The 20382-nt window shown below is 29.9% G+C and overlaps 2 protein-coding genes across 2 annotated transcripts; both read right to left on the reverse strand.

The window, feature by feature from the left end:
• Positions 1-2490: 2490 nt before the first annotated feature.
• On the reverse strand, positions 2491-6699 carry LOC114190112 (alpha,alpha-trehalose-phosphate synthase [UDP-forming] 5). The gene is made up of 4 exons (XM_028078882.1): positions 6223-6699; positions 3727-5793; positions 3225-3498; positions 2491-3071 (listed from the first exon to the last, which is right to left on the reverse strand). The coding sequence occupies exons 2-4, from the start codon at positions 5709-5711 to the stop codon at positions 2772-2774; spliced, it is 2559 nt and encodes an 852-aa protein (XP_027934683.1). The 5' UTR covers positions 5712-5793; positions 6223-6699; the 3' UTR covers positions 2491-2771.
• A 10512-nt stretch (positions 6700-17211) lies between these two features.
• LOC114192373 (reticulon-like protein B14) lies at positions 17212-18855 on the reverse strand. Its single transcript, XM_028082077.1, has 5 exons — positions 18662-18855; positions 17984-18164; positions 17768-17897; positions 17614-17683; positions 17212-17516 (listed from the first exon to the last, which is right to left on the reverse strand). The coding sequence occupies exons 1-5, from the start codon at positions 18843-18845 to the stop codon at positions 17347-17349; spliced, it is 735 nt and encodes a 244-aa protein (XP_027937878.1). The 5' UTR covers positions 18846-18855; the 3' UTR covers positions 17212-17346.
• Positions 18856-20382: the final 1527 nt, after the last annotated feature.

Consider the following 20382-nt stretch of genomic DNA (forward strand, 5'->3'; position numbering starts at 1 on the left):
GTAGAAATTTATTAAGCTTCAAAATAATAGTTCCCTTAAAATAATTGACACCATTGTATACTCCACACTAAATTATAATTTTGTTTACAAAAAAAGAAAGGATTAATTATCTTCTTTTGTTTACGAATTGTATTTTCTTTTTATTTTTGTTTCTCGTTACTTTCTTTTTTCTAAGAGTCATTTTTTTTAAGCTGTGTTCTTTTGGGTGAATATATTATTCACAAGGAATGAGAAGAGATGATTAGGAGATCAGTAATGTGTTATTTTGGAGGTGATACAAGGTGATGGGAGGAGATGATTAGAGGGATAAACTTAAAATTCAATCTCACTATACAGTGAGATTAGAGGATGACACAACTGGATTTACCAAATTACCCTTCATTATCTAATTTTTGTTACATGTGATTTAGCTGTTAAAATCAATACACGTAGTGATTTTAATTCATTCTCTTAATTATATGTTAACGGTAATAATAATTTATTATGGTTATAATAAAAATTTATTACTTCTAAATTTACTATTAAAAAGAAAAAAAAAGTTTCCATGTAAATTAATTATTTTCCACCTTATATATTAAATTTATTTTTATACAAAATATATTGTGTTACTCATTTTTTATAAATAATTTTTGGTTAAAATACTCTGTTGGTCCTCGTTTTTGTAGCAAAATCTCAATTTGGTCCTCGTATTTTTAATAGTCTCAATTAGGTCCTCATTTTTGTAAATTAGTATCAATTAGGTCATTTCCGTTAGTAGAGAACTAACACCATTAAGTAGGTGTCACGTGTCAGCTTCTCGTTTTTTTGAATTTTTTTAATTTTTTTTAATTTCTTTTTAATTTCTTTTTAATTTTTTTTTAATTTTTTTAATTTTTTAAAAAAATATTTATGCCACGTGTAACTTCTGTAATGTGCCACGTGTTAATCTAATATGGTGACACGTGTCAAATTAATGTATGAATCTCAATTTGGTCCTCATATTTGTTAATTTGATTTGATTTCAGTCCCAATTTTTTTTTAAATAATTTTAATTTCATATGCTCCAAATTTAGAACAAATTTAATTTTTTATAAATGTAATGATGATACTTTTATTACAAGTGATATTTCTATTACATATTTTTAACAAAATTTAATTTATTTAAATTTATATTTTACATTAAACTTTATTTAAATTTTATTTTAAAATTATAAATATATAAATTAATAAATTAATATTTGAAATATTTGTATAATATTCAATATCAACAATATTTTAGAGTTGGCTTAAAAATAACAATTTTATAAATTCAAATTTAAAATTTTAAAATAATTTTATAAAAAATTAAAATAAATATATTTAAAATTTTAATATTAAATATAATTAATATTATTAAAATATTTAATTAAAATATCAATTTTAATAAAAATAATCATAACATTATATGAAAGTAAAATTTGGTTTAAATTTGGAGTGCCTGAAATTGAAAATTTTTAAATCATATATTAATTTGACACGTGTCACCATATTAGATTGACACGTGGCCAATTACAGAAGTGACACGTGGCATAAATATTTTTAAAAAAAAATTTAAAAATTTAAAAAAAATTCAAAAATTCAAAAAAAAATTCAAAAATTTAAAAAAAAAATTCAAAAAAAATTTAAAAAAACGAGGAGTTGACACGTGGCACCTAATTAACGGTGTTAGTTCTCTACTAACGGAAAGGACCTAATTGATACTAATTTACAAAAATGGAGACCTAATTGAGACTAATAAAAATACGAGGACCAAATTGAGATTCTACAACAAAAACGAAGACCAACGGAGTATTTTAACCATAATTTTTTTATATTTTCAATCATTCAATAAAATTTATAAAATAATTTTAAATTATTTATATATAATTTTATATTACATATAACAATAAGAACATTTTGGTAATCTAATTCTTTTTTCTATTAAAATATTTTTTTAATATATCATATCAGTCAATTCAATCACAAATTTTCATAGACTTCACTCTATAATCCACTCTAAGATCATCTCTGAATCACTTGAAAGAAATAACACCAACTTCACCCTCTAATCCTTTCGATCTCTTCCTCTTCCTTTTCCTCTCCCTCTAATCCTTCCTCTCAAAAATGACGAGACAAATGAACTCAGTAGTATAAAAGCAAATGATTAATCACTTCTTAACGCTTTCTTAAAAATACAGTGAGTTCACCATTATTTAAAACGTTATCTATGAAGACCATTAATTGCATTAATGCAGCACAGGATCTGAGACAATTCAATTGACACAAAAACTGAGGCAAGACTTCTCTGCAAAGTTAGAAGTTCAAATTCAGAGATCACGACCTCGGAAAACAGTTATATGACAAGTCCACGGCTTCCACACCCCAATTAATTGTACCAGCCATTACAAGAGAAGAAAAAACATCACTCACAGAAATTGTACACAAATCAGAACAACGCATACCAAAAAAAGAGATGTGACTTTACACACCACATTCACAACCCTATCATTCATTCATTCCCAATCAAGAATCCCTCATCACACATCAAAATGGTCCGAAGTAATAGCGAAGAAAAGAAACAATAAATACACCATGTAATTCATCTACTTTCAAAACAACCTATTGGTAGTTGCAACAACAACATTGGGATATCAATAAATGAAGGCACCACTGCCAGAAAATAAAATAGATGGACAAATCTATCACAGTACAGATATCCCAGCATGGACAAAATAGTATATGTGTGATACACGTTAAAAACAAAAACAATAACTTTAATGAGAAGGTTGGGAAGAAGTTCTAGTAGAGTGCTCAGAAGCATTGGCAAGGCCTTGCAACATTCTCAAAATCTCACTTGTGTCTTCCAAGTAATACTTGGCCTTGCTAGGTTTCTGACCCACAGTGCAAGGAAACACTTCAGCAACTGGTGACAGTAACGCCCTTGCATTCATTATCACCCCAAACATGTCCTCGTCTGATCTGTCATCGCCAATGCACAGAACAAAATCTGGAATCACTCCCTTTTGTTTCATTGTTGAGACAAGACGTTCTGCTACAATACCCTTACTCACACCCTGCACCCAAACTCCAACAACACCAGATACTAAGTTAACCACATTTCATGACTTAAGTACTAAATTAACTTCTTTGATGTACAACACCAAATGCATTCCAACTATGACCAACCTAAAATTACATTAAAAGTTGAAAGATTTCTCATAACTGACCTGAGGTTTTACTTCCACAATGTTTGGACTACTTTTAACAGAGACAGGCTCGTTGGCAAGAACACTTTCCAGGTGATCAAGAAGCTCCTTAGCTTGACATGAACCAAAGTCTCTGTCTGCATACTCGTAATTCCAAACAAGAGCACTTTCTTTAGCCTCTATGTTAGAACCATCAGTTGTTTCCATATACAATTGCATAACCGGCTCAGCAATCTGTTTCCACTCAAAATCGGGTACTGGAACACACGTTTCCCATTCTGAATTTTGATTTGTCCTGGAAAAACAAAAGAAGATAAACTTCAGTTTGATACACAAGCAAGCTCGGCCAAAAAAGAATTTTTCCTCACCATTCTATCATATATAAAATGAAACAGTGAGTTTATTTCACGGTTAACAATAGAAAAGCCAAATATGATTAAAAGATTCAAACTTGATCATTCTTAAAACTAGTAAAATCCATTAATATGATTTGCAGTAACTAAAAAGGTAAAAGGATGTGTACCTCACAAAATAACCATGCTCTGCAGCAATTCCCATCCTTTCACAAGATGAAAACCATTCAGTAAGAGTGCTTCTCTCCCTTCCACTTACAATGAAAACACAATTCTTGGTGTCCCTGCACAAGATGTTCAAGATGCCAACGGCTTCGGCATTAGGTGTTGTACTCATCGATCCAGGCTGCACCATAGTACCATCATAATCCAAAAGAATTGCTCGGTGCTTGGTCCTCTTGTAAGCTGAAACAATATGTTCCACGGATAGTTTTCTAAAGTTTGGATCCAAAGCAATTACTCGAAAGCCTAAACCAAAACCAATTCCCCAGCATCGCCTCCTTAGATGATCTCTACATGCCCTCTCCAGATCCTGTAAGAAGCTGCGCGCCCAATATGCAACATCATGTGTACTAACATACCTATAATGTTTCTCATGCCGCATCTGCTTTTCAGCCTCCGGAACCATCAGTGCAGAATCCATAGCTTCAGCAACAGCATCAATGTTCCACGGATTCACTCGAATTGCCCCACTCAACGAAGGGGAGCAGCCAATGAACTCGGACACCACCAGCATACTCCTCTTTTGAGCAAGTGGGTCTGTCCCTAAGATCTCATCTATCTTCTCACTTCCTTGTCTACAAATGATGTATTCATAGGGTATAAGGTTCATCCCATCTCTCACTGCTGTAACAAGGCAACATTCAGCAATCACATAATAAGCAATTCGCTCGTAACTCTGAAGTGGTCTATCAATCAACACCACAGGTGTGTATCCAGGCCTTCCAAAAGTATTATTTATCCTCTTCACCGTGGCATAAGTTTCACTTTGTACCTCCTGCACATCCTTTCCGCGGCCTCTTGCAGGGTTTGCAATTTGGACCAGCACAACTCTGCCCCTCTTATCAGGATGTTGCAATAGCAATTGTTCCATGGCCAAAAGTTTTAAGCTGATTCCTTTGAAGATATCCATGTCATCAACCCCGAGCAGCACAGTTTGATCTCTGAACTGGCTTTTTAACTCTGCAACCTTGCTTTCTGTCTCCGCAAGACTCATGACTGATTGGAGCTGACCTATATGAATACCGACAGGAAGAATCTTAATGCTTACAGTTCTTCCATAGTACTCAAGACCAATGTAGCCCCTCTTGGATTGGTAAGAAATTCCAAGCATTCTACTGCAACAGGAGAGGAAATGCCTGGCATAATCAAAAGTATGAAACCCAATAAGGTCAGAATTCAGAAGAGCTCTAAGAAGTTCGTCCCTGACAGGAAGGGTTCGGTATATCTCAGAGGAAGGAAAGGGACTGTGGAGGAAGAATCCTAGTCTCACCCTGTTAAATCTCTTTCTCAAAAATGTTGGAAGTACCATCAGATGGTAGTCATGAACCCACACAAAGTCGTCATCAGGGCTAATGACTTCCATCACTTTATCCGCAAATATCTTGTTCACCGAAACATAAGCCTGCCAAAGGGACCTATCGAATCTACCACCAAGATCAGGCGACAGCGGAAGCATGTAGTGAAACAAAGGCCACAGATGTTGTTTGCAGAATCCATGGTAGAATTTACTGAAAAGCTCAGGTGGGAGAAAAGTGGGCACGCATTTGAAAGTGTCCAGCAAGTACTGGGCAACATCATCTTGCTCACTCGGCTCAATCTCTTCTTTAAGACAACCGATATAGATAGTTTCCACATCATCCCCAAGACCATCTTGCAGCTGCAAAAGAAGTGAATCCTCGTCCCATGTGAACTCCCAAGTACCATTGTCTTTTCTGCGTGCCCTTAGAGGAAGCTGGTTACCTACAATTATCATCCTCTCTTGAGAGACCGAGGATGGAGTATCAGAGCCAACACTAGTGCTGGACTCATCATCTAGTTCAGACAGTACTCCGGCAACAGTCGCCACTCGAGGCAGCCTTTTCTTCTCGCGACCGAAAGTTGGGGAGCCACAGGAAGTAAGATCTAGCAAGTTTGAATATGACCTCGAAACCATTTTGACGATGGCCAAGTGACGAGCTTTGGTGTAGAAGATGCAGAAGCAGACTTGTATTGTATTAATTGTTCACTTCACAGTCCTTCAAACAATCATAGTAGGGATGAAAATTCAGAAATCTGAAAACAACTTAAAAGACATTTATACCCCGAAACTAAAAATCCAGCAGAATAAAAAATCACCTAATGTTACATTACAAGAAAGGTCCATAACAAAAGTTTCATGGGTTTTCTTTTGCACCTCAGAATTTCAGAAAATTCAGGTTTGGCACATGGTGCTCGTGAGAAAAATGGCAGAGAGGGATATAAATCTATAATCTCACACTAGAACAGTAAAACCCCTCCAGTTAGGCTTGATAGAAGTTGTATGCTTTAATGACAAATTATGCTTCGAAAAGATTACCTTACGACGTTCAAGGAGAAAGGTAACCATAGCAACAATTTGAGAAAATCCTAAACAGAGAACAATTGAATCTATTAATAGAATTATTAATAATAGTAATACCACCTACCAAAAAGAAAAAAATCGTGAGTGACACTGGGAAATGGAGCAACGCAAAGGATGGCTGCGTGAACACTTAAATCGATCCAAACACCAAGATGTGTAAAAATGCACGCTTAGCCCATCTTCCTCTGATAAACGAAGAAGCTCAAAAGAGGCCAAAGTAGGCCAAAAGATGAATGAATGAACAGAAAAGGGAGAAAGGGAGAAGCTTTTGACAACAGGAAGAAAGAAAATCCCAGCCTTTGAAAAGAAGAAGCAAGAGGGGGTGGTGTGAGTTGAGATATGAGAGACAGACACCAAAAGATTCTTCTTTCCTTTCTCTTCTCAGTCACACACACAAACACTGAGCTGAGTGAGCAATGGTGTCAACTGGGAATCCCTTTTCTCTTACTTTTGGTTACAAAAACAGAAAATTCATAGTGATATTTTTTGCCTCTAGCACCCAACTAACGACAAATTGGATGTCTTTATACAAAGAACTTGATTCTCTCCCTCTCCGCAAACACACGCACACACTCTCACCATGTCTCTTTCTCAGTGATGTGTGATGACATGACTACCCCAACACAGTGAACTCCAACATCCTTAACCACGGTTAGTTTTCCTTAATGAGAGATTAACTATACCTAACCCTGCTCAAATGTGACGGTGGTGCTTCGTTGCTACCACTGAGACCCGGTTAATTGTTAGTGTACCACAGCGCGTGTAACCACATCACAAATTTTCCAGTTGCAGCATATATTCCCTTGTCATTCTCTTGTTTGCGAAGAGGGCTTGTCGGTCTTTTTAAGGTCCAAATACATTCTAACTAACCCCTCAAACTAATTTCACACAAACTACTGTTTCTGTTTCTTAATCGCACAATTAATTTTATTATTATTTCTGCCCAGATTCACATAGGAGAACTCATTAATAATTTTCAATTATGTTGTGAACAACTTTTTTAAAAAAAATTATAAATTTACTCCAAGCATCAAGCTTTTTATGAAATTCCTAAATTTAAAAACCAATCATTATACATTTTTACCTGTAAAGAAACTCACGGAGTGATTCCCACAAATTATTAGATAATTATAGTACTAAATTTCAGTCTTAAACACTCTACTAAAAATTATATTGAAATTCTTAAATTTTATTTAATAATATATAACTTATGAAAAAATGGGTCAAACAACTCATATCATAATTGCACCATTGGATTTGTAGAAATTATTGACAAGCATGGGCTTAGAATTTGCTGCAGTGTATATTAGACGCACAATATTAATGAAAAACAATTGCAACATTTGTCTTATTTTAACAAAGTGCGACAAGTGTCCAACGGATAGAGCTTGCTTAATGAACAAACTAATTCTTAAATGTTTTATCTGGTCATAGCACATTTGATCGAATTTTAATAATTTTCTTTTTTTGGGAGAAACTATAAAAGAATATTGATGATTTATACATACTAATAAAAAAATATGATTTAAATCTTGAACATTTTTCGCTTCCTTATTGAGTCACGGAGGCTCTCATTATAAAAGTATAAAATATGTGTGGTTATTAGTTTATTCTCAATAAAACTATAATTCTGTGAAAAATATCTTTCATAGCTAAATTTGATGGGAAAGATTAATTTCCACTCACGGAGATAGGAAGTTTTACGGACACTATTTATAAACTAACGGTATTTCATTTCTTTGCTGATAAAAAAAACTAACGGTATTTCATATTTTCTGTATATTATCAACTAATTAAATTAATCTGATTTTGTCTTATTCTGTATTAAAATTAATTAAGTCCATACATTATACTTGGGATTTAAGAATGAGTTTAGTTTTAAAAAGTAAAGTCAACCACAACATCGAAGTTGAACTAAAGAATGAACATGTTATATATTTTACCCTAGTTGGTTTTCATGAAATAGATTTGGAATAAAACTAAACGAACGAGGATGGGATGGTAAATTGTCACCATTTACTTACAAAATAAGGGTAAATTTGGAAGAAATTGTTTTCGTATAACGTATTAGAAAATTATTTCCATGAAATAATAACCTACGAGAAAACTTGATGAAACCTTTGTTGCATTGTGCATGGTCCACTAAAACTCCAGATTTGAAGTCATAACTAGTTTTATCAGTATGCCACAGAAGCCACCAATGAAGTGTTTGTGGGTGCCATTTCCAATAGAAATGAATGAACTAAATATAATGATCCAAGTCCTTTATTTTGTTCCTTCGAGAAAAAGTTATTTAGTATTGATTTTTACGCAACTTCTTTTATTAAGTGGTCCAATGTAAATGGTAACTAGCTAAGGTGTATTTATTGTTTGAATGGTCAAACGAACTTTTTTTTAGTGTATATATAAAGAATTAAGATAAGTTAAAGACTAAATATTTTAATTATTTTAAGTTATAATATGATATAAAATAAAACTATTTTTTATTTCCGTAAAAAAGTTCTAAATTTAAAGAAAGTGGTAACCTTTTATATATCCTTTAGAAATAATAGTATAGAAGACAACAAAATTCAGATTAATTCTACAAATCATAATTTTCTTATTCAAAGTAAGTTTTGATTTTTTTTTTATATTGATCATTTATTTAAGTCTATATGCCTTCGAGGTTCAAAAAGAGGAAAAGAAATGTAAATTATTTTGGAACTAGTTACACCTCCTGTTCAAAGGGAACATATATAACTAATCTAATGGATCGATTACAGATTCAATAACTAGTTACATCACCAATAAGTTAAGATTCAATAGTATGTACTTGTGGTACTTGAAATTGGTCGAAGAAAATGCAACTAATTAAATCTTATAGAATATACCTCTTACTATGGGCTAACTAATTTCTAGCTAAAAACCCTAGGGATTATTATTATAAGGTACTTTTGATTTGAAAAGAAGTAATTGGTTTTCATTCAACCGTGGGAAACATTTGACTTAAATGGTGACATTTAGTATTTTTCTAGAGATTCATAATTGAAGTGTCCAACTTTTAACTTTCCGTGTGTAATTTACCTATAAGAAATATAGTGTGTATTATTGAGTAGTTAAATCATTAATTAAGTAAAATATCATATTTCACTAATTTTGATGTCATATGGATGAGGAGCCAATTAATGTTCATCATTATACTTATTATAAGAAGGTGCAAGGAAATATTTTTTGATCCTTTTATAAACCATTGTGTGAGTGAATAGATTATAATTCTGAGTTACATATTAATTCTCATATACATGCTCAACACATATTCTTGTAAAACAATATTATGTTTTTCTGTTATTAAAATTATTATTACTCGTTTAAAATACCCTCACATCAAAATTCACTTTAAATCTAAAAGTACATTAGACGGACCCTATCTATTATTTGATTTGGCTAGGATCAAGGACAAAAACTTCGGAACCCGATCTCTAATTTTCGTAATTTATATTTCCTTTTCTTCTCTTTTAACTTAATTATATAATCCAAACAAAAGATTGGTTATCTTCATACAAATCTTCGTACAAAGTGAAAAAACATATGATACATACAGTTAATAAAATTTAAAAAGGTATCTAATACTTTTCTATATCTAGCATTAATTAGGAAAAATAGTACAGAAAATGAGGTAAAGAGTATAAAAAAGTATTTAAAGTAGAAGTTACGTGGTTGTGTCTCACGAAGGCCCGACCAAAATTATTTCCCTGCATACATAACAAGGATAACTCCAACAACAAGGTTGTTATATTTTTCTAGGGTTTTGGTGCGTGGTGTTTGATGTACCTACAGGTCCAGGAGAAAATTAATATTGTCCTTTATGTTTGATGTGCGTCCCAAATTGTTATTAGAATGGATAATTGGTTGTGATATGTTTGATAAAATCTGGTTCCATGGAAACTTCAATCAACATCTGGACCCAACATGTTAGATTAAAATACATAAGTGTAACAAAATGGATTGCGTGATCCAATGACTAAAAAACTACTCTCGCACAATTATGAATCACCTCCGACTCTTACTTAAGTTCGGGATTAGATTACTATGTTTCATCTCAACCTTATGCCCGCAAATTCTGCACCATACACTTTAATTTAGATATGTCTAAGTGAGACAATTCGGCTCACACGAGTTGGATCATCACGAGTCGGGTTGAAAATAAGTAAATTCAACTTGACTTACTTTTATGGTGAGCCAGAAATTTTGTAACCTGACTCAATTTATCATGGTGAGTTAAGTGGGTTGACTTACCAACTTATATAAAAAAAATAGTTATGTATTTATTTTTAAGTATTCAAATAATTAAATAATTTTTTAAGCAACCAATACCACCATATGATAAATTGTTTCTAAGAAAGTATCCATATAGTCCAAGAAGATATGGTTAATATTACACATTTTTTTACATGCTATTCAACGAAATATAAATAAAAAATTACACATTTTTGTCATTCTAATTTAGAAAAAATTATTTATACGACGATTGTTTGAGTAATTTACTATAAAGATTATAGTTAAAGATTAAAGTATCAACGTATATAACTTGATAATCAAATTAATTAAACATTTAAATTATTCAAATATTATTAAGCAACATTCTAACATTTAAAAATATGAAATTGTGAACATATATAATTAGTAGTAATAAATAATTATTAAAAAAATTAAATAAATATATAAAAAAAATGTTAGTAGGTTAAGTGGGTCAACACATCCTCAACCCAGCTCGAACCCGTAGGTTAAGTGAATTGAGTTGAATTCAACCCACTTTTGAAAAAACTGAATTTTTTTCAATCCAATCTGACTCAAATCCGTGATGAGCCGGGTTAACTCATAGGTTAAAACCCATTTTGACATCTCTACTTTGATTAAACCCTCGTTATATAAAACTTCAACTTTCACACACACGTAATGTGAATAAAAGTTATATCATCAACTAATTATAATTTGTGTTAAATATAATTTTTAAACTAGTTATTAATCCTATCATCATATATGATTGAACAACACTGATATGGGTTTTTATGTTAAAACTCAATAAATTGGTGCCACTTTTCATAGAAAAAAAATGCATATATAAATAAATGATATGAAACTATACCCTTTTTAATAATCAACAATAATGACCATGACTCTACATGAAAGAAAAAGTCAGAAATAATGGATTTGACGACTTCTTTCATACTATCTCAACTCCAATTAATCACTTATTTATTATTCTAATTACTTTAGCCTCAACTTCTGGTTACATTTTTTCGTAACAAATAGTTGGATATTATATATTCCATTTGACAATTCAAAGTAACAATCATGCAATGCAATGAAAACAAGTTGTAACTTTAAATTGATTCAATTAATTTAAAGAGCATTATTTACATACACTTTTATTAAATTTCAAGTAAATCGAAGAATACTTTTAAGCAGTTAAAATGAAGATTCATATTAAACTATGACCATTATTTATTTATATTTATAAAGTAATTATTGCTTTTTAATTATTTTTTGTATCTTTATAATTTAGACCAACTTTAATGTTGTGTTTGGATTGGATGATGAATTTTGAAGAATGAATTTGAGTAGATTTGGAGAAAAATATGAAATTGTTTAAATTAAGAAAAAAATAGTATGAGTTTAATGAATTTGAGACGAAATTTTATAAAAATTTGTATATGAGAATGAGAGATTATAAAGAATGTTTTATTGGATAAATTTAAATGATTATTATTTTAGAAAGTGATATAAATTTAAATGTAAGTAGTGAAAATTATGTTCAAATAAAATGTAAATTGTTATTTAAAATAAAAAACATATTAATTTGGAATAATATTTAGTTAATGTAATCATTTATATATTATTATTATTATTATAAAAATAATTATTATAATGGTAATAATAATTAAAAGTGATTCTTGAATGATTTTGAATAATAAAGAAGCGATTTTCTACATCAATATGACGTTTTCCTGAATTAATTCTCAGTCACGATAGCAAGTTTTCCACCACTCTACCATCACTCACTTTACCACTACTGGTATTGACACTCCTTGAGATGCACCAACACTCGGCCTTCATGGACAAATTGGTAAATGCACAATATTAATGTCTTTCTTTGCATTTCTCTGCACTTGGGCGAGGAAGCTATTTTGCTTTGCTGAAAACTCGTTATTCCGCGCTCACATTTATGCGTAAATCTATCTAAACAAACATCACAAATACTCATTTCTCCATCTTCGTCAATAGTCATTAGTTGAACCAAACACAAGTATTTATAATAAAGTTCATTTTTAATACATCACTATATAAAGAGCTATTTCATTTAAAATTGATTTTTATTTTTTTATTTCAATCTATCGTCATAAAAATGTGATTTTTTTTTTCATTTCAATAATTTGTACAAGTAATATTAAAAGAAACAAATCGTATTCATTGCATTACACAGTTTTTTTAATATTAATTTCACAATTAATTACAAAATAAAAAACATATCCTGAACTTTTATATCTAATTTACTCCGAAGAAAAACAATGCTCAAGAAGATGAAGTATCATAATAGTAAATAGTAGGAATAACAATGTAGGGTAAAATTAGTATTTTAGTTGTCCCACTTAATTCAAAGTCTGCACGAGCTAATGGAGCATCGACTTGTATTGATCCATATTGACTTAAATATTTAAAAAAATTCGGTGGCACTAACACCATAGTATGTGTGTTTTTTATAAGCAAGTTGCTCATTAGAGTTTTTTCTCTATTTTATACGTAAACAATTCTATTGTTTAGTTTCTTCTCTTATTTTAATTTAGATCAAATTTGTTCTTATTTTTATCATACATGTATTTAAAAATTAGGAATTATAAAATTTGAATATTACTGTCTTTTTTTTAAGAAATAGACTTATAGAAATTTTTATTTTTACCAATTTAATTAAATAAAATAAAGTTATTAAAATTTTATACCTTGATGAAAAAAATAAAAATACATAATTTTTTTATGTGGGCTGCATATCCATCTGCAAATTCAATGGTCAAAGGTTATGCGAAACGAATCAGAAAAATTAGTTTGTATTTCTTATGCGGTACGGGCCAGTTCAACATGCTTTTTGTGGACAAATGCAGGACAGACCAAAAAGGAGTGGACCGACCTACATCGTCATCCCTGGTAAATAAAAGAAGCAACATATTGTGAATTTAATTGCAGTGTCATGATATAACATGTACATCAACAATATTTCCTAAAATCACAAACAACATTAGAAAGAGAATAATATTAGTTTATAAAATAAAAAGACACACACACACATATATATATATATATATATATATATATATATATATATATACTTAATAAAAATAAAAATAATGAGATTGTATATTATGAAAGTGATTTTTGTCTAAGGAAGTGACTAAACGAGAAAGGAGAGGGGAAGAAAAGCATGAGAAGAAGAGTGAGATAGGAGAGAAGGGAGAGAAGGTTGGTGTTGTTGTTTTAAGTAGACGTGAATGATTTGCCTGCCACTATATATAATAAGCTTATCATTATTCTGAGTTTTGTTAAGTTGCTTCTCCAACTCCACTCATCATGTCCATTTAACTTCAATCATCACTTCTACCAAACTCATCATATACCTCATGCGTCATAATTACCTTTTTTTTTTTCCAGTTACAGACTTACTATAATCATTATCTACTTTTCTTTTCTTACAAAATTTACTTTCATATCACCATAACAAACCTACAACACAACATTCATTAATCATCAACTTCTTCTATATAATATCTTCTCAAAACCCAACCATTTTGTAAATACTTAGGACTCAAAATATTATTTTCTTATGGTAGTTTTTATCTTTTTAATGATTAATTTATTAGTGTTTTGCAATAACCAATGCTAATTATTCTTTAATTTATTCTTTTGTTTTCTTCAATATATGAATATATTTCGTATACTATCTCTTATGCATTGAGAATCGGTTTAATTTTTTTTAATAGTTATAATGATTTAGAAACATACAGAAGAGTTTAAATTTAATTTATCTTTATATAATCAGTTTATAAAATAAAATAAAATATATTTTATTTATATTATATATTTTTTTCTATTTGAAAACTCAATTATCCATTTCCTAGGCTTTTAATGTTTTGAAATTTCCCGTTTCCTCACGAATACAATTTATGTAAACGTTTATATATAAATTTATCGTATTGAAATATTTTTTCTGAATTACTTTTAATTAATTAATAGTATTATATTGCATAATAGATTGCATCCTATTTTTTAATTAAATATGTTGAATGTTAAAATAAATTTTTATATTTAATGGTAACCGGATAGTATATTATAAGAAAAGACTTCTTTTGTTATTTTTTTAAAATTCTTAATTGACAGTTGTAATAAATTATTTTTTATAAAATTATAAAATTATAAGATCGTAAGTATATTTTATAAATTTATTGTAAAAATATTTTATACAAAATATTTTACAAAAAGATTGACAACAATAACAAAATTGGTAGAAAATATGAATATTTTTAATAGTGTATGTTATAAAAACATTAACATTTAAAATATAAAATAATTTAAATTTTCTGAAATCATAAAATTTTCTATTCAGATATACAGTAAGTTTTTCTTTCATACTCTTCAGAAAAATGAAATTGAGAATACAGTTTTCTTTTATGAAAGCTACAAAACATCTCTTGTATCACATGTTTTGTACTTTTATATCGACTTTGTCTTGATTATGTTCAATAACTCAATAACAATAACGTCCTCTAATTCTAAAATAAAAATTGAACTCCCTTAAACTCGAAAGAAAATAACAATCCCATTTTTTAATTTATATCAAACTCCCGTTAATTTGTAATAAATTGCAATTAATATCTTTATGTGATGCCCCATCTATTATTTTATTTAAAAATAACGTAATTGTCAAATAATTATTTAATTGAAAATTAAACAATTTAACTATTATATATTAATATATAAAAAATTCTTTTGTCACTCAATTACCTTTAAAATTATGTTATACGAATATTATTTAGAATCACATCATGGGAGTGGTAGGTGTAATTTTTTTTAAATACTATTTATTTAAATTTAACAATTATACTTTTAAATTTCAACCTCCACCCAGGTCAAAAGTTGGCACTCATAAAAAAATGGATACGGTTCAATTACTTTAAATTCATACTTTATTTTTTCTTAAATTCAAAACACTGGTCTATTTTCTTAACATAATCTAGTTAACTACGTGTGTGTGTTCACTTCAGTTACATAAACATATACAGACAACAGTGTAATAACTTTGAGCATCATAAGTCTATCAAAAATTGCATTTTCATACTTCGATGTTAATTATTGGAAGAAATTTAAATAATCAAAAGTGGATATTTCGTCATATTCCAAAAGACCAAGGAATATTATTTTTTCGGTAATAGTCAGAGCCATGATGATGAAGTTGTGACCTAAGAATACTAATGAAAACGATGAGCTAACTCCCCACAATGATCGGTTGATATAATTTAGATATGTGGTCAAATCACACTTTACCTTGCAAAACCTATATTATTTTAATTTAATTCCTAAGTTTGATGCATATCCCACTTCAATTAAGACTAAGTCCATTTACGTAATTAAAGTATCAAATGATAATCAATTAGACTATATCATACATATGATTACATTAAAATTAATTACATAACTTATGTATAAGTTTTAATAAATAATTTGTCGTGATAAAAGAAGCCGAAATATTCTTAGTGGAAGTACGCTAGAAGTGAGGTTTATGTACCTATAACTCAACCAATACTTTAAATACATACTACTATCACTACTAGACAAACCCTATAGGTTATAAATGAATGCATTAACTGTTATCCTACAAATAACAATTTTTTTAAAAATGCAAGAAGTTAAAATAACGACGATCTCTCACCGAATCGAGAAGAGACGAACACATCGTATATTCAAAAGAAAAAAAAAAGACAATTACAGTAATTTCGACAATTTTTTAAGTTTTATTTTTTTTACAAAGTTCATATTAAACATCACTAAAAGTTTTAATAATTGGCAATGAATAAAAGTTTGCGGATTAAAAAAAAAACAAATATAATATCATGTTTAAACAAAAGAAATCCATAAAATTAAATTTGAAATTTTTTTCACTAATTATTGTTTCTTTTATTGATAACTTTATTTTTCAATTGATTTTTAAAAATATAGTCAAATAAAAATCAATAACAATATGATATCCGTTTCATTGAGAAATGAATAATATTAAAATGCTGTTCTTATTACTTAGAAATATGTAATACAACTGTTTATTGTAAATTTTACTGGTGGTGGTGGAAGAAGTTACATGATGTGAATTAGTGGTTGAAAAATGGTATGATCTGAATGGGCCTAACTATGCTTAGAGAGTAAAGTTGGAGATTAGGTGGCTTAATTTGTTCGACCATAGAAAAAGACATCTAACTGTCTACAAATAATAAAGAGCAGAAGTGGGGAACCCAACCCCACCAATTATTGTTTTAAAATGATTCTCCTGCAGCCACCCAAAATGAAAATACTTGTCATCAAAACATAGTGTAAAAAAAAAAAGAAAAACTAAATGATATGAAAATAGTGGTTTCTATTAGGGAATCTAGGTTAGTGGTGATTATTGGAAGATTGGGTCTGGTGAGTTAAGTGGCTACAAACTCAAAACAAGTGCATTTTCTGAGCTAATCCCTCGCTTGAATCTTGATTAAAATGTTAATTAAATAAAGCATCGTTTTCATGTTATGAATTTCTTGGTAATTCTTGTCGGATCTTGAAGATTAGATACGAAAGAAAGTAAATGTGGTAGATGTAGCACGAAAGTAACGCAACATGGCGACTTCAGCTACATTTCCTTTCGTGTAATCATATTTCTAGCTCACCCATTCTAGTAGACAACTCTTTCTAATGTGTAACCTAATTAACGATGCTTCATTCATTTATTAACTTGTTTAAGTATTATTAACCAGATTTTGAGTTATAACGTCACCTTCAATTACTAAGAAACTTCTCCAAATGAATTATGAATTTCATACAAGTTTGTGGTTGCGAATAAATAAATTTGCAATCATTATTATGTTTTACACACTTAAGAAAGAAAATGGATCCACTTCTTGCCCATATCTAAACTTCATTTGTTCTTCTTTTCTTTCACAGGTCCCCTTGGAATCTTGTTCAGAACTTTATTATCCAATGTGTTGAACAATCTCTTCACGTCTTGGTTTCCTTTGCTTGCTAGATAATTCACCTCTTGTTCGTATCGCTCATACATAATGGGAAGGGTCACCAAGCAGAGGAACACTGTGGAAGAAAGATAAATAAAGCGCAACAAAAGGTTCAATTATTGTTAAGAATCTTGATATAAATGATAACAGCACAATAGTAATTAGGATCTCACGTATATATAGGAGATTCAAAGTTGTAAAATAATTCCCAATAGCTGACATGACCCAGAGACCGGTGATTGTCTGAAATTCAATAACATGATGTAAATAAGAAATAATAATCAAGACGAAATGTGTTTGACTGAGTGAAAATTAGTTTCTGAATACCATAAAGAAGAGGGTTAGGTCTTTCCCAGTTGAAATGTCGTAAAAATTCCTCAAGAATGAGTTGAGTTTTTGATACAAGAATCTAAAGGTGGGTTCGGGGATTTGAAAATCATAGATTTGAGGCAGGCTCCTGCAAAAAAAAATATAACGTATTATGAAGAAAGATTTGAAATTTAGGAGTTTATAATAAATTAGTGTATGCAAAGATTACATTACCATGTGATAAGTCCTGCGGCATTATACCAAACGAATAGGACGAGCATGATGGCCATGAGGATGTGACAAAGAAGAGTGAGAAAATTGTATTCGACCACTTCAAAGAGGAACCAAATGATGGAGAACCCAGCAACCATTGTTGCCGATGATATCTTGTCTTTCCATAGCAATATATCAGCAACTGCAAAATCAGATCAATCACTCTTCATTGGTCTTTGGAATATAAATGAGCATAAATGCATCCAATGCTTTGGGTTTAGTGCATATCTTGAATAAACCCTAGAAACAATTATTTGCCTAATAATAGGGTTTGTGACATTTTTTCTTTCTCTTCTGGACAAAATCTTAAACGTAGAAATGATTTGTTTTAATTTACTTGGGGTAAAAGTTGGGATGAATTTAATGCGTGAATCCTTGTATAAACTTTTTTCTATAGAATTTGTTAAGAAATATATATTCGAGCATGTGCTATTAAAAGTTGGGTTTTAAAAGTAAGGAGCTTTTATTAAAGAAAAGTAGTTGTTGTGCATTAAAAATGTAAAAGTGCAATAGATTTTTTTTTTTTTTCTAACAAAAACTTGTGTCTTTAAATAGTTACGATCAATGATAAAAAGATAAGATTTTTGTTAAAACTCTGATAAGATAAGAAAAAGGTGAAGTTTGTAAAAAATATCTTACGCTTTCCTCCGCCAAGAACTGCATGCAGTGGTCTTTGTCGGTGAAAGAAACCTGGCCTTTGTGCTGGCTCACGAGGACGAATCGGCATGGTTAAGAAATTGGTTAAGAAATTGAATGATTGAAAATGTATTGGTAGTGTTTGTTGATTCTGCTGAGGTAAGTTTGTAGCACTATTGTGATTCATGTGTGGGTCGTGTTAGCAACTTATATGTGATGTATTGTGGTTCTAAGCTTTGTGACCAAGAAATTTGATGAACTCGTTTCTGAGAGGAAAGGTATGGCTTTGGCATGCTTTTCAAGTTTCATTTTCTCGTGCCCACACATGACTTAAGATACATTGTTAGCGTCTATCACGTTTACCCTCACCATGTCTAATCCTATGTTGTTGTTTTTTGTTACTACTTTTCGTGGGAATATTATACATCTACACATGAGAGGGACGGAGGCTTGTGTTGGAAACAAATAGTTGACAAAACAATATGACAATTATGATTTTGAATTCTAAACTTTTGTCGTGTTTCCCGACCACAATGATCTCTTATAGTTACATCGCGTCTCATTGCAGTCATTCAACTCGTTCATGAAACTCGTGGGAAAATATTCGTCAATTTTTTTGGTAGAACCTTTAAGTCATATCTCAATCGCAGTTCAACTTCGATGGAGCTCTTGCTTACGTAGAATCTCATTTCTTATGTATTATTATGGAGACGAAGAATTTATAGATTACAGTTTTTTTCTTTCTAATATGTAGATAAATAGTAAAAGCAGTCCAATAATAAAAGCCCAAGTATTTTAGAACCCAGTTCATGCATGACCTCATGCTCGGCCCATATATATTATTCCTCTCCAATAATACTTATCATTCAAAAATAAAATCTAAACTTATAATGTGGTAATCCCAACTATCCAATAATTGAATAATTTGAGATCTATGATAAGCCGAATAAGACATAAAATGTTTTTTAAATATAATTTTTCTCTATGTTTATTTATTTTTTATAAGTCTTTTTGTGTTATATCTTGCGTTAATTAATTTTTTATTCAAACACTTTTAACTCTTTTAGCTCATAAATATTAAATGGTACGAATAGGCTCTTTTTGCTCTTTTATAGAAATTGGAGAATATGTGAGCTTGTTTTAAAAATAAAACTTCACTATTATTATTCTCTCTTCATTCAGTTTTTTTTTTTTTTGTTAACAAATATTAACTTAATGTTACAAACTGAATTTGTAAATAAGTTTTCAATATGTTAAATCAGGGGTTAAAAGTCTTACAGATATAATTTTTAAACGACATTTTACATAGCAATATTTTGGCTGTTGACATCTCTTCATCGGTAGGACATGTAATTACCAACTAAATTTATTTTTTATTGGTAAAAGAAAAATAGAATGGAGAAGAAAAAAAAATGTTTGTGGTTGATAGGAAATAAAAAATGAATGGGCTTTGATAAGTCTTTCCGAAGGCCTTTTTTTTCATCATCATAATTTCAACATGCACCTTCATAAAATTTTATAATTTAGAATATATAATTTGAATTATATTTTATATATTTTGAATTCAAATTTTTTATAAAATGATTATATATGTTACTTTTTAAAGTTTAAAAAATAAAATGTACCAAAAGTTAAAATAAAAGGTTTTCCACGACAAATTTTAAGGATTGAAAACACATTTTGAATTGCATAATAAAAATATAAAATTGAATTTTGTATTTTAA

This window comes from Vigna unguiculata, chromosome 7 (assembly GCF_004118075.2).
Source record: "Vigna unguiculata cultivar IT97K-499-35 chromosome 7, ASM411807v1, whole genome shotgun sequence".
Lineage (NCBI taxonomy): Eukaryota > Viridiplantae > Streptophyta > Magnoliopsida > Fabales > Fabaceae > Vigna > Vigna unguiculata.

Excerpts from the sequence above, each read along its gene's own strand:
- LOC114190112 (XM_028078882.1), bottom strand. The coding sequence starts at position 5,711 with ATGGTTTCGAGGTCATATTCAAACTTGCTAGATCTTACTTCCTGTGGC. Across the intron at positions 3,499-3,726 it reads GAGCATGGTTATTTTGTGAG|GACAAATCAAAATTCAGAAT; the intron begins GTACACATCCTT and ends TTGTTTTTCCAG. Across the intron at positions 3,072-3,224 it reads TTGTGGAAGTAAAACCTCAG|GGTGTGAGTAAGGGTATTGT; the intron begins GTCAGTTATGAG and ends GTTTGGGTGCAG.
- LOC114192373 (XM_028082077.1), bottom strand. The coding sequence starts at position 18,845 with ATGAATCACAATAGTGCTACAAACTTACCTCAGCAGAATCAACAAACA. Across the intron at positions 18,165-18,661 it reads AGTTCTTGGCGGAGGAAAGC|TTGCTGATATATTGCTATGG; the intron begins GTAAGATATTTT and ends CTGATTTTGCAG. Across the intron at positions 17,684-17,767 it reads ACCTAACCCTCTTCTTTATG|ACAATCACCGGTCTCTGGGT; the intron begins GTATTCAGAAAC and ends ATTGAATTTCAG.